Source organism: Sciurus carolinensis, chromosome 9 (assembly GCF_902686445.1).
Source record: "Sciurus carolinensis chromosome 9, mSciCar1.2, whole genome shotgun sequence".
NCBI classification, from domain to species: Eukaryota; Metazoa; Chordata; class Mammalia; order Rodentia; family Sciuridae; genus Sciurus; species Sciurus carolinensis.
In genome coordinates this window covers 39,037,723-39,060,994 of record NC_062221.1, presented here as the reverse complement: position 1 = coordinate 39,060,994, position 23,272 = coordinate 39,037,723, and the positions used below count along the sequence as shown (strand labels likewise).

Sequence of the window (23,272 nt, the reverse complement as noted above, 5' to 3'; positions counted from 1 at the left end):
TCTTTATGCGAAACTTTTCTCATTTCTTTTTCCCTCACAAATGAGAGAATGAAGCTTGGCACCTTGAAGGAGTATGGACTGACCCTGTAACTTGTTCTGTGGACATATCCTGTGTGTCTGCCTCACAGGGATACCCCATAATGCCCACTGGAATCCACGTAACACCTGCTAGACATTTTTATGAATTTTACAGTCTTTCCCTCTGACCTCTTCCCTCATAAGATTTTAGTATCTTAATTAAGTTCAACAAAAACAAGGTCTGGGGATGCAACTCAGTGACAGAGCACTTAGCTGGCATACATGGGGCCCTGGATTCAATTTCCAGCACCATAAAAACAATGAAGAGAAGGGAAAGTTTTTAATATGGAACTGAGTTGAATTAAAATGCATTTAGATGGAATTTCTTAATACTTCATTTTAGTTTGCTTTTTACTGTAAGCATCTGGCATATTATCATTAGTTAGGTTTGTATAGCATCTGTCATGGTGCCAGATGCCTGTGCTCAATCAGCTGGTGAAGGCTATTTGCTGTAGCCTTTTTGTCATGGCTTTCTCCTGTCTGGACACTTCAGTACTTGGGAATATGATGGAATGTGATATGGACCAGGCCTTGACCCCACATTTAGTCTCTTTAAGGACCAGTAAGTAGTTCCCAGATTAAAGGCCTGGTTCAAAGCTACTCATCAGCCTGGTATCTTGCAAATGCATGGCTTTACCCTTAAGGGAACCTCTGGAGAGGTCAACCGTGGCCTACTGAAGAAACGCGCCCACCACGCCCACCACTGGAAGTCCTATTCTGAAAGCTCGTGCTCAGCACGCACTCAGTTCCCTTACCTGGGTCTGCTTTCTTATTCTTACTGATATTTTCAGCTTTGCAGAACTAATGCTAAAATTTGTGCTTATACCAGGAAAACAGAAAAGGATGTTGCCCTTTATGGCCAGTGGCAATATCTCAAGTTATGTTCTGTCTAACAGGCTTGATCTTTTTATTGTCTATCTTTTCTCATCCTGCTGTTCATCTTAATCAGGACTCTGAGCTGTCTTATCAGAAAGAGAGCATTAGAGAAGGCAGCAGCCTTGAATATTAAGACATTTAGCAAGAAGAAGATATTCATCTGGGCTTCTCTTGTAACAGGATGTCTGGACTAATATTACTTTGTTTCATTATGTCAGATACCAGGAATCTTTGAGGGATTAAGAGAGAAAAGGGTTCACCTTGGCTTCTTTTTAAAAATTCAGAAGGGTAAACATAAAAATTTAATCAGTATTTACTGATTCTTTTTCACTTTTGTATTATGATCAGTTAAGGTGGAAGAGAGAGATCCAGAGATCCAGTAGGGACCTGGGTGAAAAAAACAGGACTCACCACGGCAGCGGTCAGGAGAGGGGAGACAAGGCAGAGGAGGCTGTGCTGGCTCAGCCACCCTGAGGTTCAGCAGCCGCCCTCCCGCTACAGCCCCTCCCTCCAGCCCTGCTGAATTGACAGGGCTGTTTTCCTCTCGTGCACCCAGCCCTAGGTCCTGATTATTTTACTTTGTTTATTCCCTGCCAGGAATCTTACAATAGTGTTTGTCCCAACTTTCTTACCCCATATTGCATAGGCTCCAGGTTGCCACCCATCATTTAAGACTCCTGCCATGTGAATGTGCCAAGAAGACCCTGAGAGCCTGTCTTCTTGCCAGTATCATTTTCCTCCTGTCCCCTGAGCATCCCTTGTTCAGGGGGGATTGTGTTTTTCTGGTCTTTCCTGAGATGATTAGTTTTTGCATCTTTCCATCATTCCCAGGTCATCTTTCCTAGAGAGGGGAGAAGGGTGGTTGCCAAATACCATTTGAGCCCTAGTGATAGTCACAGTGAAGCACTCGGCACTGCAGGAAAATGAGAAAATGAAGCAGAAACACCTACGGTATTGTTTAGAAGTGTGTGTGTGTGCCTGGGACAATATTTTTGGAAGTGCTTTGAAAACCACAAAATGCTGTGTGACTATCCATGGTTATAATCTCCAGTAAATCTCTGCGTTTTCCAGCTGTCCCCCTGGCCACAGGGCTATAGGACTGTAGGTTCCTCCAGTTTCCTGCCTTCCCAGCCTGCAGCCAAACTCCGGCTGCTAGCATTTGCTCCTCAGGAGGAACTGTATCCTGCCAGGGCTAAACCTGTCCTGGGGTGGAGCCATCAGACTTAAGATCTGAACCACGGGGGTAGATCACCCTAAACAAGTGTGCTTTTAGGAAATCTGTCCATTTGTACTATCCTTCCTTTTTTCTTTTAATGTTAATGCAGCAGCATTAAGACTTAAAACTGATGATTATTGACCCGCAATCCTGATTTATTCATATGATGTCAAGGTGAAGGACATACCCACCTTAATGTCCTCCTCATATTGCTTATATTCCAGATATTTTGTCTACTTTTGAGAAATAGGACAAGTTATCACATAGCCAAAAAGTACTGTGTTATACTTCAAAATTTGAAGTATAAAATTTGAATATTAAAATATATATATATAGATTGAATGCTTTGAAAAATTGGAATGCTTTCTTTATTCAACTATAGAAAACAGATTAATCTGAACATTCAGGAAAGAGCAAGTTCAGGTTTATTTGTTCACCTTTAGAGGCCAGATATGTATACATACTGACTCAGACCACAGACTGGGATTCAGCCTGGGATTCCTCATGTCAAGAAGCATCTGATGGGCAGAAATTCCCATTCAGCGTGGCCCCTCAGCCAGTGGTGTTCTTCACTCTAACTGACTCTGCCAAAGACGACTTCTGTCACATGCTACCCTCCTCGTTGGATCCTAGCGTTCATGACTGCTCAAGGTTTAGCCAGCTGGTCCTGGCTCATCCTACAGTGTCTTCTATGTGTAAACAAAGGTGTTAGCACACATGGCCAGGACCCAGTGACCAGTCAAAGCCCATTTCAGATTCAGTGATTTGTTTTCTTTTGCTTTGTCATTTACTAAACTTTACCCTGTCACAAAAGGTTCATCTGTCACATGCCTAAAATGCTAGATTCCAGTGGATGAAGATGAATAATGCAGACCTTTATGGGAAATCTTTAACAGAGCATTACATCAGCCTCAGGATTCTAAAGAGGGTCCAGTGTTGCAGACATAATTGCTGTATCTACACTTTTAGATGATAGCACAGGGCCTCTGGCTTTGTCAAAGTGTATTTAAAGGTCAATTAGAAATGCCATGTCGTTCATTTTAGTGATACCTTTAAGATGAGTTTGAATTACTTTTGCCACAAACATAAAGACTATCTTATTAAAATAATGTGTATATAAGCCTCTGAGCCTCTGTTCTCTATATGACTGGAAAATTATAGAATGTTCATTTGTGGATTCCCTAAATTAAAGAGTAATTTAAATCAGTGGTTCTCAACTAAGAATGTACTGATAAGTGGTGAACAAGCCAAGTGTTCTACAATAGGTCCCAAGAATGAGAAAACAGGTTTTAGAGAAGGAATACTATTTCCCAAGCTAGAGATATTCTTAACCCAGCATCCATTTTCTACTTAAGGAAATAGTTCTCTGTCTTCACTCTGACCAAGAATCACCTTTCTCTTTTTGGTACCAGGGTTTGAACCCAGAGGCACTTTACCATGGAGCCACATCCCCAGCCCTCTTTTTAGTTTTTATTTTGAGACAGGATCTCATTAAGTTGCTTAGGACCTTGCTAAATTGCTGAGTCTGACTTTGAACTCGTGATTCTCCTGCCTCAGCCTCCTGAGCTGCTCAGATTACAGGGGTGCGCTGCTGTGCCCAGCCCAAGAATCATGGTGAAGAGTTCGTGAAAAATACAAATCCCTGGACTAAACCTTGCTCTTGGAAATTTTGATCTTCTCTGTTGTGATGCCTAGGAATCAAGAATTCTTCAAAAGTCCCTTCTCCCCACCCCCAGCTCATGCTTATGTTTAGGGAACACCCCGTTTAGAGGCAGGCAGTAGTGGAGGACTTGGGAAGTGTAACCCCACTGAACATTTATGCAGAATGCTGTGTGTCTAAGCACATTTGCTAAAGCATTTTTTGCCACAGTCTTAACTGCATCTATGATTCTCAAACTCCATTCACACAGAAAATTATAGAATTTTACCCAGCCCTTTTATTTTATACATAAGATATTTTGACCTTCAGAGAAGTTAGTTGAATTTGTCAAGGTTCCACAGCTTGTTATCATAATCAGAGCCCACCCAGTTCTGACTTCAAAGGATGTCACTTTTAAGTGCACCAAGCATGGTAAGTACATAGTCGACAGGTGATGTCTGTATAGAAATAGGTGGATGCAGAAAGAGGGATGGAACTAGAAAGTTACTGTCTTTGTAACCCTTAATTAACACCATTGATTTAATCAATAATCATCAATGGATGGTATCACTAGATGAACAAGGTACTTGAGCAGGGACAGGTCAGGCTGTCACCATCTGAGCTAACTGACCAACCTCAGCCTTCCTAAAGGTAGGACAAATGTGCTTCCTGATGTGATGAAAATGTGAAATATTCAGCACCTTGAACTCACGCCTTCAAACTGACTTTGATTTATAGGAAATATGGGGACTAGAGGAATGAGTGAAGTGATACCATACAGAAGCAAATGAATCCAAAATGTGGGTCCTTCTACAGAACAAGTCAATAGCATCAAGATAAAAATAATGGAGGAAAGCCCATGTTATGCATGACCTGTGGGTTATGATTAGAACAAATCAATTGTGAATAGGCATTATTAAGTCAATCAGAAGAATGTCAACTAGATATCAGATGATACCATGGAATTACTGGCTTTATCTGGTATAATGATAGCATTATGTTTGTATAAAAAGAAGTTCACTTCTTTTACATACCTTGACATGATGTAAGGGTAAAATTACATCATATCTAGAAATCATAAGAATAATTAATAGAAAAAAATAGAAAAGTGATAGTGGAAATATGGCCATATTGAGACAATTGGAACATTGGAAGTATTTATGAAGGGTTTGTTGAATGATTTCCTTATTTACCTGCTCTTGAAGGTTTGCATAATAAGAAGTTGACTTTATTGTTTATTCAGACAGAAAAGCTACAGAACTGAGGCTTTGGTGCAGGTCTGTCTGTCTCCCCAGTATATGTTGGGAGGTAGCAAATGCAGGCTGCAGCCTGTTTTATAAATGTTTTAGGGAGCACAGCCATGCCTCTGTGTTGACACATTGTTTATAGCTGTTTTGGGGCTACAGTGGTGGAGTTGTACAGTTGTGACAGAGAACTTATGGCCCAGAAAGCCTAAATAATTACTATCTGGACTTTGCTGCCCCAGATTTATGTACTCTTTCCACCATACTGCATAATTTTGAGGCAGTTCTTTCCCACTCTGAACGCCCGCCATGTGTAGTGTTCACAAATTGAGCTTTCATTATTACCCACATAGAAGACATCTTTGTTCATCAAGACAAGGACACTTCGGCAATTTAATAATATTTCAATTAGACCTTAATGAAGTCTGAAATAAGTGCTTCATCCTCTTCATCCCAATGTCCTGTGGGATATTGCTGTGAGATTCTGTGACAAATGGCAGAAGAGATGTCATGGACTACTGATAGAGCTGTAAGGTGAGACAAGGGTATCCCTAGCTTACTCCACCAGGAAATGTGAATCCAGAGATGCTCTATGCCTCTGTTTTCAAATTGTATTTACTTGAAACCAGTGTAGTTTAGGGCCATGGGTCCAGCCATTGCTGGGGGCTGATTAGAAGAGATTAATAAAGCGTTGGCTCTGTCTAGGGCATCTTTGAAGAGTCACCTTCAAAGAGTAGGCTCCTGAAAGGCCAAACTATCCAAAGCTCTGGGAGGGTGTGTTCATTCTCGTCTCCCCTAGGTTGTCCACTGAGGCAGCACTGGATTTGTTCCTACTTAATTATAGCATCTGCTTACTTTCCATCCCTTGCCGGTTTCTCAGATTTTCAAAAACCACTAACCACTACTCCAACTCTTTCCAAAAAATCATGTAATTTTTTGTGTTACCCCAGAGGACTTTACTCCTATACCATGATCCTGGAAGAGATCAGTCTTGCTTTTGGTACCAGGACACTACTTTATGCCTAACTTCTGTTCAGCAATTTTTAAAAATACATTCAAATGACCTAAACCTTTTGGCAAATGTATGGTATTCAAACTAGTTAACAAGTTAGAAAACATTTTAGCCTCTATTTCTGTGAGATGATTGTTAAAGAGAAATTATTTAGTAAAAATCGGATGCTTTCCTTGATTTGCCTTTTGAGATAAGCAGTTGGGATCAATGAAACAGTAATAGTAGTGTGCAAAAAGGAAAATGACTTAAAACATATGCTGTGTTAGAACACTAAATGAAGATAGGGATTTGAACTAGTTTATTAGACTATTTCATACAGAAATTGAAATGATTGCATTCTGTTTTCTGAATATTTTAACCTGAGAGATTTATTGTTTTTTTTTTTTCTCAGTGTATTTGCCATTTTTGATTTATTAGTATTTGGCAAATTACATGAAGAAAATAAGAATTTTGGTACATGAATAACTCAAGCATCTTAAGTGAACATGACTTGTATATGTCATCCCCATTAATCAAAAGGGTGAACAGACCCATCAATTTTAACAGTAGTATCTTTTTTGTGTGCTTTTACAAGGGATACTTTTTGCACTGATTTATTTGTTCGTTCAGTAACTCATCCACTCAACAATGCTGAGCATTTCAGTGTGCCTGGTGTGCATCTAATTACTGAAGACTTTAATTAGACATTCTATTAGACAATTCCTGCCATCATAGAACTTACATTCTGTCAGAGTTTGCAGAGTTGTACAGTTATCTCATTTTGAAAAAAGTGAGTAACTTTATAAGCTGAATTTCTTCAGGTATTATCCCTGCAGAATTATTCCTTATTCAGAGAAATCAGAAATTCAAAGGAAAGATCAGACTGAGAAACAGTCACATTGATCTTTTTTTCTTTTTTTAATTAATTAATATATTTTTATTTTTATAGACTGCATTTTGATTCATTGTACACAAATGGAGTACAACTTTTTGTTTCCATGGTTGTGCACGATGTAGATTGATTTGTAATAGGTATATTAGACATTTCCTCTTACCTAATAGACAAGTCAAACTTTTGACTTAATTTTTTTTTCAATTTTACTTTTAAGTGTAATTTTGTTTCTGGTATTTCAGACAAACTTTTTAGAAATCAAAAAATGTCACTGCAGGTGTTGAAATGACGAATGCATCACGTGTGCTTTGTGGTTCACTTTAGGTTCAGGAAGATTTGACTGAAGAGAAAAAAAGGGAACTGGAGCATAATGCAGAAGAGACCTATGGTGACAATGATGAGAATGTAAGTGTAGGATATGCTTCTACTGAAGTGTACGTATGCTTCTACTGAGCATATGAGTGTGCGTGCGTGCATGCGTGCGTGCGTGGGTGCATGTACACGCACATGCTAGGTTGGAGGTACATAGGTAATTTTGGGACAGGCACAGGTAGAAGACACCTGTAAAGTGCCCCTGAGTTGAACAGGCCCACCTGGAACTAGGAAACTGAACACGCACAGATCAGGTGTAGGATCATTTTTCTTCACTTGTTTCCTTTCTCCCAAACTGGATTGTTTTAGAGAAAAATTTTGATCACTCGCTCTATTTCTTAGTTTTTCTTTTTTCTTGTAATGTTAAGGCTGATGATAAAAACAATGATGGAGAAGAGCAAGAAGCGAGAGATGACAACCACCCCAAAGGCAGAGAGGAACACTATGAGGAGGAGGAGGAGGAGGAGGAAGACGGGGCTGCCATTGCTGAGAAATCCCATCGCAGAGCTGAGATGTAACTATGCCCAATTTCCAGACAGTGCTCGTCCAGCACATTTTTTTCAAGCTGCTTTGAAATCTGCCTACTGAACTCTAGGATATTTAATTACAAAAAGTAAAGAATTTAGACTTTGTTTTTAACTTTTGTATTAGAAATGCTCATACATTTATATGAATATATTTTGATAACTTAGGGTAGAACTTTTGTATACAGGCTAAACATGACCAAGAAGAAAAACAGGAAAGTGTGTCTTAGGCTCTGATTCTCATTTTTCTCAAATATGTAATGTTGGAAAGGGCACTGCTTTTGTATATGTTTCAACTTGTTACCTTTCTGTCTTCTAGTTTGCAGGTGTTCTTTCCTTTGCCTTTCATAAAATATAGGATTGAAAACCAAGTACTGCAAAACTGCTGTGCAGACTTTAAGGAGAATGACTAGTTTTACGGCTTGCTGCTCTTCTGAGGCTCTAGGGATAGTTCTGATAGAGCTTTCAGCAGTCTGTGTTTCTTTGGAATGAGATCTCTGTACAGAGGGACATGCAACTAGAAAGCCATTTTTGTTGCAGGGTAAAAAATACCATTTTTTCAGGCATTTCAGATCATTTAGGAAAATGTTTGGTATTACTTAAAGTCACAACTGTTCTGCTTGAGAGGAATTAAACTTCAAAGTGAGATGCTATTAAAACTTGTATGGCAGTATCATGTACTTAATTTGGTATTTCAGTGTTCCAACAACGTATGACATATCATTGTATTCACCATTTTCAAGGACAGAACTTGCCTAAAAACTAAATTAGTGTGTGTGGTGTTTTATACATAAGCACCTATTCACGATATTTTTTCCTGAAGTCACCTAGTGATATCTGTATTTCTAGTTCTTTACCATAAGATGTATTTCTCCTTTAAACTCTGTGCCTCAATATATAATCACTTTGATGCCAATTATGAATATGAAAGCATACCAAACTGTACAACTTCACCAGATTATTTTTCAAAATTATGTGGTGAAATATATACATGGTGATAAGATAGGCCCTTGTGGCTTTTCCATGTGCTGGGGACCAGTTTGCTTTTCACCAGTTTAATGACTATGAATTATAAAAGATTCAACAAAATAAGAAAATTAAAAGTCAAAAACTTCCCCTGAAATAACATATTTCAATTGCACGCATAAATATTTTTAAATGTATAGAACTAGGTTATATAATTCATGTGTGTGGTTTTTAAAATAATACTTTCAAAGTAATAAAAGCAAATTTCATTTTCTACCACTATTATATGAATGTAATTTTATTTTTTAATAACCACACTCATGTATGGTTTGGATTATCCCAGCTGAGCAGTTGTGTATGTATGCATAGGAATGTTTTGTTCAAATGTATTTTGGATTTCCAATAATGATAAATCAAATCTTACCTTTATGTATAAAAATCCTTTTATGTAATGTAAAATGTATTATATTGTACATAATATTCAGAATACAATTATTTTGGTAAATTAGTTTGTATTTTTAATGTCCCAGTTGCAGTATTTAATTATTTGAAACATGGTAATAGTCAATAAAGCTATAAAAAGCAAGTGCTAAATCTTTTTAAATGTGTGATTTCTTATTAGTTTCTGATCTAACATTCTCCAACTTTTTTCAAAAAAATATCTTTAGAGATACTGATATGAATTAATGAATTATAAAATGCCTTCCTCCCCACTTTCTGTTTTCCTTATCCTTTTCTGCTTGGATTGGCAGTTGAATTTTTCTTCCTTTCCTTAAAACTCAAGCCCAAATTTTATTGTATTCAAGTTAGTTCTTGGAGGAAAAAAAATGAACAGAAAATATATGGAAGTGTCATGTACACACACAAATTTTTTAAAAACTTAAATTTCCTCCAAGAAAGTAGCAGTCAGAACCTTTCTAATCCATGTGTAGCACATGGTAGGGGCCCTTGTAACCAATGTTTCCAGGAGAACTGAGCCTTAGCTGACCTATATTAATGAGCTGAACAGAAATAAAATACCACTTGTATTTATCCTGCCAATTAATCTGACTTTGATGCAATTGAAAGTCAAAGGTTTTGGTATCAGTGACATAATCAGCAGAAGCGGGGAGAGGGGGCATTTATCAGGGACAAGTAAAGTGGAGCCCCCCCCACACACAAACTTTGTTAGTTCAAATACAATGGCTGGTATATAGACTGATCAGAAAAGATCTGAGAGTAAGAATCATGATCTTAGTCACAGGTACCAGTGACTCACCATTATGAAGGAAAATTATTTGAATGTGTCAAAAGTCTTCATAGTACACGGAGCTTGTGAAGGATCCACTTTAATCCCTACCACTCTGCTTTAAGGTTGATGGAAACCTCACAACTGCAGAATTTCCTCTTTCAGAGCATTCAACACAGTTTACTCAAACTACTTTGAGTTCCTTGTTTTGTGTTCGTTCTTAGTTCTTTGATTACCTTCTGAAAGGTCCATGCTATATAGTATGTTGCACAGCCTTAAGAGTGAATTAGGTTAATTTCTCTTCAGGACTTGTCTTCCTATGACTCTTTCTTCCTAATTTCCTTCTGAGCATCTTAGCTTCTCCCTCATCTTTTTATAAGCACCTCTCTTAATGCCTATCACTTAAATATGGGTTCTTTTCCAGTTTTGTGCTGAACATCTGTTTACCTTCCTCCCACCCATGTGTTATACCCATGTCCTCTCATTCATTCCCTCAGCCTAGTTTTCTATGTCCCTCCTACCTCACAGTCATATAATTCTCAAAACTTAAACTTGCCTTCTTAGTCACCTGCAACTTAAAACCTTCTCTTTATAGGTCCTGTGTCTTAATTCACCAAGTTTCCCCAAACAAGAACATAAAGTTTATCCTGAATTCTGTCTTCCCACCTCATAGCTGCTTCTGCAATATCTTCATCTTTGCTACTTTTCTCCACTCCCACTGTCTGGGCTCAGGACTCACTTATGTTTACTTGGAAAGTTGATTAATTCATTTCCCCATTTACTTGCATCTAGTCCATAAAATATGTGCCAGTGTGATTTTTCTAAAACCTGATAATATACACCCTCTTAGTGGATCATCTTTGTCAAGTACATTCTAACAGCTTGATAAGTGATCTTGACCCTAGTCTCTGGTTGGAAAATTGACTTAAACAGAGTCAATAGTATGACTCTATCTCATGAAAAAAAGTACATGATCAGATTAGGCACTTGACCCCAGATTCATCAATTTGATTTCCTTCTCTGGGATTTTCTTGTTGGAAAGCAGTCCTTTTATGATATTCCTGCACACCATATGACGGTTCTTATCCTGGGCTATGATAAAGGACACTTGCATAGCAATCCTCCTTGGAAGCTAGAGACATTTCCCTCTGTGTCAGAGAGCAGATACTCTGATTTGGATAATGATATCTCCTTTCAGGACAAAGCCTGGACACGTGTGCTAGCAGCTCCTTTATGAAGTGAAGGCTTCCTAAGATCTGGGATCCTCAGCTGTGACACAAACCTATTGGTGGATGTGTTTAACATCCACTCATCCTCATGACACTTGTAAACCAAGGGAACTGATGTGAACACAAACCCTATACTACTTGTGGTATCATGAGAAACAAGTCTTCAGTCTCTGCCTAAATAGCCTAGTGTCTTCTGCCAGCATTTGGAAACTAGCTGGCTAACTCATTCAGTTGCTAGGTGGGTAAAACCTCACCATCACAATGCTTCCTATTCTTGCAGGTTAGAAAATAGCCTCTTATATTTCCTCTCCAATAGAAAAGCTATTGTTTCATGAATCTGGCTTCTAGTACTCATGTACTTAGTTGTACGGAGAAAACAGTCTACAAGTAAAGTAGAGAAAAAATATCTAACCCATGAAAAGAAACAAAAGATTGAGGCAGAGATAAAAGAGTTGTAGCATTTTTCCAGTCCTGGATCTTTCCATGACTAAAAATGCCATCCAAGTGTGTTCATAGGTTGATTTGTTATGGTTTGGATATGAGGTGTCCCCACCAAAGCTCCTGTTCATGCAGGAATATTCAGAGGTAAAATGATTATGAGAACTGTACTGTAATCAGCCCACCTTCATTTGGATGGACTGATTGTGACAGTGTAGGCAGGTGGGGCACAACTGAAAGAGGTGGGTCCACCAGGGGCTTTCCCTGGAAGGGTTCATCTTCCTGGTGGCCCCTTACCCACTCTTCCTCTTCTTCCCAACTCCTCCATGAGCTGATAGTCTTTCTTCTGCTGGGCCCTTCCTCCATGATGTGCTGTCTCACCTTTGGCCCAGATCAATGGCATCAGCCATCTATGGACTGAGACCTCTAATACCATGAGCCCTAAATAAATTTCACCTCCTTTAAGTTGTTCTTGTCAAGTATTTTGGTCACAGTGGTGAAAAAACTAACGAAAACAGTTGATGCACAAAAAAATTTACTTCATAATTTGACCAGTTAGAAATGAATTTCTGTCACTTTATACCTAAAGATTCCTGACCGATACCCAAATGATATTTAGCTCCTTCAAATCATGCTCATTTGTATCATGGTACATTTGCAAAATAATGTCCCCCCAAAACACTGTTCATCCCTTTATTCACTCTTTGCCACTTTGCCTGGCTGATTGCTTTGGGTCTCATATACTGATTCCTCCAGGAAGGGGATATTAAACCCACTCCTCTGTCCAGATTGCATTCCTGCTCTGTCTTCCCATAGTACCTGCACCATACATTTCATATCACAGGGTATGAAAGCAGTCTATAAACTTGCCTATTCTTCCAAGCCATGTATGTTTTGAGAGAGTAGAGACCATCCTGTTCATTGGTGAATTCTAAGCACTAATGTATAGCAGATTTTCAATAAATAGTTATTTAAATGAATGTCTTATACTTCTTATCTAAGTACAATATTGATTGTTTCAAAATCATACAACGAATTAGTGATAGAGCTAATAATTCTTTCCAGGTAAATCCGATTCTACCTTTAATTCCAAATATATCCAGAGTTGTTTGGATTATTGTTCTGTGTTACATGCTGAGATTCATATGTTACAAAGTTGTGTTTTAAATTTTGCAGTAACAAATACTTAGAGTCAAAAATAAGTGGAATCTCCACCACAGAGTCTTGAGGAGGAACCAAGAAATTGGAATGAGTTGATCAGAGAAATGGATAACTGGAGGAAGATGTTGCATTGCATCTCTGTCTTTGAAGCATCAATTGTAGGACGAGAAACAAATCATTTGAGAAACAAGTGATGAAGCTGTGAAATCAAGGCAGGTCTTCAAATCAGAATACATTTAATAATCATGTGTCAAGAGAGGTGTGCCAGTGTTGAAGAATAGATGCAATATCCTCTTTGAAGTTCCTTTGACTCTTTTTAGTGCATTGTAGTTATACATAATAGTGGGGTTCCTTATGACATATTCATAAATACATGTAGCAGTCTTCTCTATTTCTTACTAAAATCACCTTCCTTCCTCTCCTCCCTCCACCTGATTCTGTCTACTCCATTGGTCTTTCTTTTATTTAATTTATTTTTAACTGATGCATGACAGTTACATATATATATGTGTATACACACACACATACAATAGGAATGCGTTGTGATATATTCATACATACACAGAGCATAATTTGGTCAACTTTATTGCCCAGTTCTTTCCTTGTCTCCCCTCCTCCCTCCACCTTGGTCCTCTGCTTCTACTCTATTGCTCTATTTCTTACAAGATCTTGTTTTTTTTTTTTTTTTTAATAATTTCTTCATACCCTCCAACTTCCATATATGACAGAAAACATTTAACCCTTGACTTTCTGAGTCTCCCTTTGACTCTTGTGCCCTGAGAAGGCCAGTGGACGTGGGAAGTAAGCTGTGCTTTTGTCTGCATATCATTTCCTTTTCTGTTCTTCATTTGTAGCAGATCCTGGTACCACAGGAATGGGCCCAAGACCTGAACTGAACCAATCTTTGTACCCCTTATACCAAGGCATAGAAAAGGGGAGATATTTCCCAAAATAACCCTGCAACCTCTTGCTCTGGGATTTCTACATAAGGTTGGATGAGAGAAACACTCTCTGGCTGCTTTGATTGTGGCATGATTCTAATACCTCTGGAGCTGCCAAGAATCCATACTTCCCTCTTCATAGGGAAAACCCAATTGCAGCAGGAAAACATTAGACCAGCATATAAAAAGGAGTGGGAAAGGGGAGAAGAAGGAGGAGGAGAAAAACATGGTAGGAAAATGAAAGAACCAAGAGACACAAGGAAACAATGGTGTTCAGATTCCCAGGTCTGACTTCACTGGACTATTTGCCAGTAAATGCACAGCTCCCCCTCACCCCACCCCCACTTTTTTTATTAAGCTAGTTTGAGGTTCTTAAACAGACTAAAGAAAACTGAGTTGAGCACTATTTTTTTAAGAGGAAGAATAATATTATCCTGACAAAGGAAATACTTTTGATTAACTTTTAGTCATATTAACCCAAACATAGCAAGTTTAAATAAATGATTGCATGCCTTAAAAACAAACAATTTTCCTCTTCGATCTGCCTTTGAGATCCAGAGAATCTGTGATAAAAGCTCAGAGATTATCCTAATGAAGTTAGGAGTACTTATGTGTCCACATTCATTAATCTACGCTAAGATTGACAATTTTTTTTTCCACACAGGGTCAGGTAGTAAATCTTTCAGTCTGTTTGGGTCAGAGGTCCTCTCTTGAACTTACTCAGATCTACTGCTGTACAATAAAAACTGCCCAAAACAGCACACAGGGGAGTGAATGTGGCTATGTTCCAATAAAACTTTACTTACACAAACAGAAAACAAACTGGATTTGAACTGCAGACCATATGGTCCAAATGCTTGCTGTAAAAACATTTCAATAAAATATAGAAGATTTTGAGAAATTCAGGTATTAAAGTTTTCTAGTTCTTTCCTATGATCTCTTCTATATTCCTTTGGCAAGCACTCTACATTATCTTAGCTTCTACGTTTGTATACTGTTTTAAGTAATTGGAAATGAAATACTTTTGTCCTTTACCATCATGTCTGACCTTGTTCTCTCTATTCCCTGTAAGTTACTAATGGAGCTTGAAATTAAATGTCATTTCTGTTTATCTGTTAACACATTTCTGTTTATCCATTAACACATACACAGCATTCCCCATAAAGTACATGTCTTCAAAAGAACGGGTTCATTGGAAAACATGGGTTTGAACAAGATGAGGTGACATCTTTTAATCTGGTATGTTCTTTCTTCTTTTAAGATCCAATTATAATGGGTGACCATTAATATATTAGAGTCAAATTTGTGGTCTCAGTTTTGAGAGTTTTTTGTTTGTTTGTTTGTTTGTTGTTTTGTTTTTTGCTTTTTGTAGGTATCTGATTCCTTTTAAATTCATGTACCCTAGCAGATTTACTTTTTTTCCCACAAAGATGATCAAAACTCCTTTTATATTTCCTTATCCTCACTAGTTTTATCATTCGTGATGGTTTTCAGTCTTCCCTTCAAGAGGTTGAGTTTAGTCCCCCTTCTCTTGAGTGTGGACTAAGTTACTGACCTTAAACAAATAAAATTTAATCAAACTAACTGTGGGAGTCAGAGATTTGATTGTATAATAAAATTGTTTCTTCTGGGCTATGTCTCTTGGATCACTCACTCTGGAAGAAGCCAAGGACTGTCATGAGACTATTCCAACAACCTTATGATGGTACCAGCATCCATGTGGCAAGGAATTGAGGCCTCTGGTCACCAACCAGGGAGAAACTGAGGTCTCCTGCTAGTAGGAGTGAGCTTAGAGCAAGGCTTCAGATGAATGCAAACTGTAGCCTTGTGAGAAACTCAGCTAGAACTACCTAGATAAGTCATCCCAGATTCCTGGCCCACACAAAACATGAGATGATGAAGTTTATTCTTTTAGGTGTTGGAATAATCGGGCACACAGCATAGATAACCACTACATCTTCTAAGTAGTGTTTCTGACTTAGAGGGAGAGGTCAGTTATGAAGATGATGTGCAGCTGCATGGTGTACTTCGGCATCTGGCCAGCTGCTCTGCTGGAAGCCAGGTTTGGATGTGTTGGTGAGGGAAGACAGAATTCAACCTAATGAAATGAATAAGCCAATTTATTTGTTAAAATTATTAGATGGTTTTTAAAAGATATGGTTAGTACCCTATCCACCTTGGCTATTCATGTGGAAAGGTTTAAAATCGTGATGCCTGGGTCCCAATCCTGGAGATGCTGAATTAATTGCTTCAGGGTGCAGTTTGGGCAACAGGACTTCTAAATCTCCTTAAGTGACTCTAAGCTGTAGCCAAGACTTAGAGCTACCTCTTTGTAAGTTAGAAGTTGGAAGGACTAATATGAGAATATTAGTCTTACCATCTCTCTACCAGATAATCATTAAATAAAACCAAATCTCAAACCAAATCTGCCAGTGGAAACAGACATCCAAACTCTTATGAAAGCTCACTGAAGTCACAACACCCATTTGGGGGGCATTCTAGAAATCATTAGTTATGAAAGATTTGCTCAGGACAGACCTTATAATATTCCAGGAACAAAGTTCTACAAGACTTCTAGTCATATTCCGTGCCCTTCTGCAAGGGCGCTGGACTCACCATATCCTCACCCCACTTGGTGAAAGGGTAGTGGTACCTACACAATGCTCTCCCTCTATTTTGAACACAATTTCCTCCCCGTGAAGGCCTGTAAGATCCATAGTGTTGTCCAGTGAGATGATGTTGATTTGGGATGAAGAGTGTTGAAGTGTCTGTGGCAGCCACTTCTGGAATCTGTTCTGGTGAGAGTCCCAGTTTCTCAAACCTGGTTGTATATCAGAATCACTGAGAAAAATTTTGCAAAAGATCCCAGTCCCCATTCCAGTCTATCTAAATAAGACGTTTCAAGGGCAAAATCTGGCACTGACATTTTTCAAAAGCTTCCCCAAAATCAAGGGAAGGGATTATGGGGAGATCGTGACTCTAAGGGGGTAGAACACACAAAGGAGTTTTGGGGAGCTACTTTTTGATTGTGAGGGTGCTTATACAAATCTAAGCATCTGTTAGAACTCACAGAACTGCACAGTAAATGAGAATAAAAAGTTTGTTTTATTGTATGGTAATCTGAAAAGTAAAATAGCATAACCATTAAATTCTTTATAAAAGCCCTCAGATGATTTTAGTGTTCTGCCAGTTTGGAGTCACTAGATTTGCTCTGCCAAGGGTTGATCAACATCCCTGAGGTATACACTTGTAATTAGGGTACTGCCTATGTCAACTTCCTAAGTGAACTAACCTCCCCCACCCACATAGATACCACGCCTTAGTATATAAGTCTTCTGTCCATGTTGAAGTATTTTAAAATAAATTAAAAATGCTATAAAAATGAGGTATTGCTGTCTTTCACACATTCTCACTGGGGATTTCAGAATATGGCAGTGGGGAATTGCGTGAGTCAATAATTCTATTAATCTCCTGCTCTTTGAGAAAAAACTCATAACGTGATTGCTTTGCCTCTGAACAATGTTTCTCAAACCTATACACTGTGGCTTTTATAGAATAACAAAGAATCCCCAAAGGAGAGCATTTTGGCAGTTTAATTAGTATTAATTCTGACTAGAATTATGGGAAGAAATAAATATAGCATGACTCAGTGTGTAAGAATATGTATCTATATTATATATATTATATAAATGAACTAAAAGTTTCTATGAACACTGTTTGGTCAGGGGACTGCTGGTCAGGATACAGCAATGCACTAGGGTGAGCCAATCACAGTTGCTATGTTCTAATAGTAGCACCAGGTGTCTGTCCTTCCTATGGTGTGTCAAGGAGACAGCCCTTGGATCCCTGGCAACAACATACACTAGCTTTCCAAAGAAGCCAAGTGTCTTGGTCTGAAGCCTCTCTGTGCTCACTGGTAAGATGGTAAGCTGGAGCTGGGGTCATCTTCCTCTGACTTGTTTGACTCCCAGGTTTCTCTTCTCTCTTTCCATACCAAGTTTCACTGAGCAAGAGGATGGGTATGGAATAGCAGCTTAGTTTAGAGGCCAGAAGCCAACCTGGTTTTGTCATCATCTTCTTCTCCCCACCACCTTTTGCTTTTTGCAGTACTGGGGATTGAATCCAGTGTTGTTTTACCACTGAGCCACATTCCCAGTCCTTTTATCATTTTTTTTTTTTTTTAATTTTGAGACAGGGTCTCACTATGTTGTTGAGGCTGGCCTCAAACTTGCAATCTCCTGCCTCAGCCTCCTGTTTAGCTGGGAATGCAGGCATGAGCCACCATATCTAGCTATCTTCTTTCTTTGAACAATATTACGTGGTAGCTGGGGCTTACCAGAGCTTTAAATAAATGAAATATTTAAAGATCCCCAAAGCAGTATAATTTTTTTAATCTCCAGTGAGTTGCAATATGCCAACTAGATGCTGAAAAATAAATGAATTAGTCTAGCCAAAGAAAACTGAATAATAATCCAAGTTGATCTGCCTCATTTACCCCTTATTTTAAAATAATCAAGCAAGTTCCACTTTCATAGACTCCTCTTAGAGAAAATAAATAGCATATTAGGGAAAATAAAATGACCATCCAAGGCAAAAGAAAGTGTTGTGCAAATACTCTCTATAGAATGACATGTCCCCACGGCCCTGGTTGAATTCCTGACTGTTCAACCACTTCCAAGATGTCTCAGGCAAATCTGAATATAACAACTCAGCAATTATTGATTATTCACTAGGGCCCTCCATAAAAATTAAGAGCGTCATGGAAAAATGTGCTCTACGTATCATAGAGATAAACCACGCAAAAGGCAGATGAATACCAAGAAGTATCATCGTAAGGCAAAAGCAGCTACTTCATTCAGCCTCTGGCTTCTGTTATTTATTTATTATTGATTGGTTGGTTGGTTGATTGATTCTGCTCTCTTTGGCAGGGTCAGGAAAAAGATATTATCCCATAGCAGCCATTTCTGCTATTTGCTCATAGTGTGGACAGTACAGTTCAAAACCACAAATATGATGTTAAACCAAGTGTCTACTGAAGTCAAGAAACTTTTTTGAGACATAGAGGAACCTTAATGCAAAGTTTGTAGTTAAGTTTGGGTAGTTCAGTATTTTAAACTCTGTGATGGTTTTTAGGTTGCAAAAGCTAGTGAAGAAGCTGCTCTCTTGAGGTGGCTGAAGAGCACACATACATGTTTAATAAGAACGAAACTAGATTGGGAGAAAAATCAGCTATAGCATAAATTTAGAAAGGGGAAAAAATGTCATACCTAACCTGAAAACAATATGTTTAATCTGCCTAGGACAATGGAATGAACTGCACAATGAAATATGGGCTTGTCACCTAGAAAATGCATTTGCATTTAATATGCACACACATATTACTTTGTGATTGTTTTTTCAAAACACCAGTTAGTTACACAATAGTAAAGCCAGGGTCAGGAACATCAATATCTGAACCCTCTGGGAGCATTTTGCTGGCCCTGCATGCAGGATTCACAGAATTGTAATAAATATCTATGAATTATAATTAGACTACTCAGTTTTTTTCCTTTTCATAAACAAGTTTACTAATATTTGAAATTTTCCTTAATTAAGACATGAAGACCCAAAGTCTTCAATTGGAGATGACTAGGTTGGTATAGGTTTCTGTATGAATGAGGTAGGTTACCCACCTCCACAGTGTCATGGACCGTTAAAGTGCCTATCACTGAATCCTGGTGATTTGGGGCTGGGGCATCACTAGGTAAAATCCAGAGGGCTCTGATTGCCCAGAAGAGGCAGAATGAAGATGGAGGATTGCAGACAACTTGACTAAAGCCTGCCCACACTGCTTGCCTTTAGCTCTGAGTAGTGTAATAAAAATATTTTTCACTAAAGTTCAAAAATATGGTCCTTTGTAAACTATAGTTACTTTTACCTCAACAGATTGCTGATCCCTTTTCTTTCTCTCTCTCTTTTTTTTTTTTTTGTGTGTGGCAGGAATTGAACCCAGGGGTGCTCAACCACTGAGCCATGTCCCCAGTCTTTTAGCTTGATCCTGCCTCAGCTTCTCGAACAGCTTCTCGAGTCACTGGAATTACAGGTATGTGCCAGCACACCCAGTTGATCCTGATTTATTAAATGCTAAGCTAACTCTATTCTGCACCTGTACTTTGGAGTGAGTGGAGCAATCCCCACAACCTCTTCTGTCCTCCCAATTCACAGCCTTTTGGCTTCCATTTCCTTGTCATTATAAGAAGACACACAGGCACATCAAGGGTAATGGAATGGAGACCATAATGCCAATTATTTTCTTCTCCATTTTCTTCCTTCAACTCCATGTCTACAAATGTCCCTGGTTTGTAGGTACAGAAGAGCCAAATTAATACATACCTCTCTATCTGTACATGGAATAGGGTGCATATGCAATTTTAATCCTTTTTGGTGTTCCTCTGTGATCTATTCTCAGTTCTTAATGTGACATGTTCTCCCTGCATGTAGGGAGGCTTGGTTTTAGCCCCCTGCTTCCCCACCTGACCATCTCTTCTCTTCACACAATCCGGCTGGTTTACCAGGCTGGGTTCAAGATACTGTGAACCAAGGCTCGGGCTAGAGCACCAGCTGGCCGCTGGCCAACATCCCATTGTTTCCTGACTTTTCTTTTTTTTAATATGATGTCATAAGAGTAACAAATAAAGTAAAGTCTACACTAAGCCAGGAACTGACTTCTTTTTCTGTTTTTAGATAACTTAGAAAAGCAAACATTCTGTGGGTTGATACTACTACTAATTTTTATATCTTTGTTATAAAGAATTACCTTATTTATTTTTTCTTTATATTTTATTTATTTTTTATTTTTACAGACTGCATTTTGATTCATTGTATACAAATGGGGTACAACTTTTTCATTTCTAAGGTTGTACACAATGTAGATTCACACCATTCATGTCATCATATGTATACATAAGGTAATGATATCTGTCTTGTTCCACCACCTTTTCCACCCCCACCCCTCCTGCCTTCTCATTTAATATAGAACTTTCAATTGCCATTCAAGATTGCCATAGACATTAGAAAATATATTCCATAAGAACTAAATAGTACTGTATTGATGTGGTATGTAGCTGAGGACTACATATAAACTCATGACCTGTTTAAATGAAAAGGCAACTCAGCGTCTTCAACCATACCTATGATGGATGAATGAAGTTGGACTACAACATCTATTTGTATATATTCTCCAGCCCAAAGTTTGAAGGGAAATCATTTGATTATTATACTGCCTCTCTAAGTACTTTTTTTCTCTGCTGAGAAACTATAGTCATATGTTTATCTTACAAATGAAAAATTAATGAACTGTCAATTATATTTTCATGGCTAGAATAAAGAACTAGTCAGCACCTTCACTTCACACTCTTCTTTCATTTCTTTTTGTAGTTATTTCTCCAGGGATACAGTTCCAGGTCTACTTTAAGACTGTAGTTGATCCCAACAACAACCAAGCTCTTCTAGTGATTCAAGTGTACTAAAATCCCAAATGTAAAATTTGAAAAAAGTTCAAACTGTAAATATTACTCTTATACTAAATTAAAATCACACATTTCTCCTGGATACTTGGAAATACACTTGGCCTCTTAAGTGGTATTAGAAATCAAGAAATTGCTAATGTAGAAAAAACTTGATACCTCTGGATTCCAATTAGCATCACCATTATATATTTTTTATTTATTTATTTTTCATTGTAAACAAATGGGATACATGTTGTTTCTCTGTTTGTACATGGAGTAAAGACATACCATTTTTGTAATCATAAATTTACATAGGGTAATGTTGTTTGATTCATTCTATTATACCAAGAATACAAATAATCCAATCAACAAATGGGCTAAGGAAATGGACACTTCACAGAAGATCTACAAGCAATCAACAGATATATGAAAGAATTATCACCATTATATTTTAAGTGCAATTAATTGAGTTATATTTTTAGAGTTTAATGCAGTTGCTGAGTGGCACCAAAAGCAAATTATAAACATGATTATTTTCTTTTTCCTTTTATTTCAACCTGAAGATTCCTATAGTAAAAAGGGAGAGTCTTGCATGAGCAAATGAAACAAAGGGTTAAAATGTTTTTGTAGAATAGAACAAGATGGCTTCATAGAATCAGAACTGACTTCGGCAGGTTTTTTAAATTTTGACTACTTAATAAATAATTACCAGATATATTATTCAGTAATTTCAGTTTAATTAATGGAGTAAATGTAACATTAGAAATTATTTCCAAAATTGTTTATGATAATTAAAATTATTTGCAAAGCTCTTATATGAGCTTTACCTTCTTGGAAGTTCATTGTTTTGAAAAGACAATGGAATAGGTCTGACTTGCCCTTCACCAAAGGTCCTATGAAATTAATTGTACAATATAAGAAGCCTAATGCATTATATGTCAGGTAGGGATGAAACAATTCATTACTAATGTTATTGGAGGAAATATAGTACTAGCTTCATGTCACTTTATAGTGACAAATAACTGCAGAGATTAAGCTTACTCAAAAGCTTAAGCATTTAAATATGGCTTCAAAAAAGTGGCCATTTTAGATAACGACCATGTTTGTTTAAAATATAAAATGCAATATTTATAATTTTTTCTTGCTAATATTCAAACAATTGCTAAATTAGAGAAATTTTAACAATGAACAAATTTTAAAAATTGACATGGGTGTCAATATTCATTTTCTAGAGCACCCATGCAACAATGCAAACTGGGAGCCTTAAAAAATAGAAATAATCCTCTAATAGTTTTAGAGACTAAAAGCCTGAAATCTAGGTGTCAGCAAGCTGCTTTTCTGTAGAGGTTTTGGGGAAGGATCTGCAGCACACCTCTCCTGGCTTCCAGAGGTTGTTGGCAGCACCTCATGCTCCTTGGCTTGCAGCTTCAAGGACACGGTCTCTGCCTCCATTATCACGTGGCTTCTCCCTACGTGTCTCTGTGTCTCTCTGGTGGCACACAGTCTTCTTATAAGACAGTAATCATTGGATATAGGGCTTACTCTAACCCAATGTGACTGCATCTTAACTTAATCATTTACTTGTGCAAAGACCCTATTTCCAAGTTAAGGTCACATTCTAAGTGTCTGGTCGGATGTGAATTTTAAGGGAATACTATTCGACCCAATACAGCATCTTAACCTGTGCAAGGAAAGAAACAATAGTTCAAAAGTGCTGCTCAAAATATACTTTTAGTATTCATATACCTGAATTAACAGTTAAACATTTTTATTTTGGAAGAAATGTTTAATTTTTTAATGTTTTTATTAGTATGTTATAGTTATACATTGATAATGGGGTTCATTTGGACCTAACCTTATATGCATTGAATATAATTTGCTCCATTTCAGTGGCTTAATTTTTATTGAATTTTATAGACTACAGAATTAGAAAATAACTCAGTATTTAATGTTTTAAGGAAATGTTGGTATAGTCTTTGTATACTTTAGC

General features: G+C 37.8%; 1 protein-coding gene across 6 annotated transcripts in view; it reads left to right on the top strand.

Annotated features, from left to right (window-relative positions):
• Window positions 1-9,397, top strand: part of Golim4 (golgi integral membrane protein 4) — a 76,028-nt gene extending 66,631 nt beyond the window's left edge. For 5 of the 6 annotated variants that reach the window (XM_047563960.1, XM_047563959.1, XM_047563958.1 and 2 more), the window contains 2 exons: window positions 7,261-7,341; window positions 7,677-9,397. In XM_047563960.1, the coding sequence (XP_047419916.1) occupies window positions 7,261-7,341; window positions 7,677-7,826 (231 nt within the window). In that variant the 3' untranslated portion in view covers window positions 7,827-9,397. The remainder of the gene's footprint in view (window positions 1-7,260; window positions 7,342-7,676) is intronic. The other variant, XM_047563957.1, reaches the window with a different exon arrangement.
• The last annotated feature ends 13,875 nt before the right edge of the window (window positions 9,398-23,272 follow it).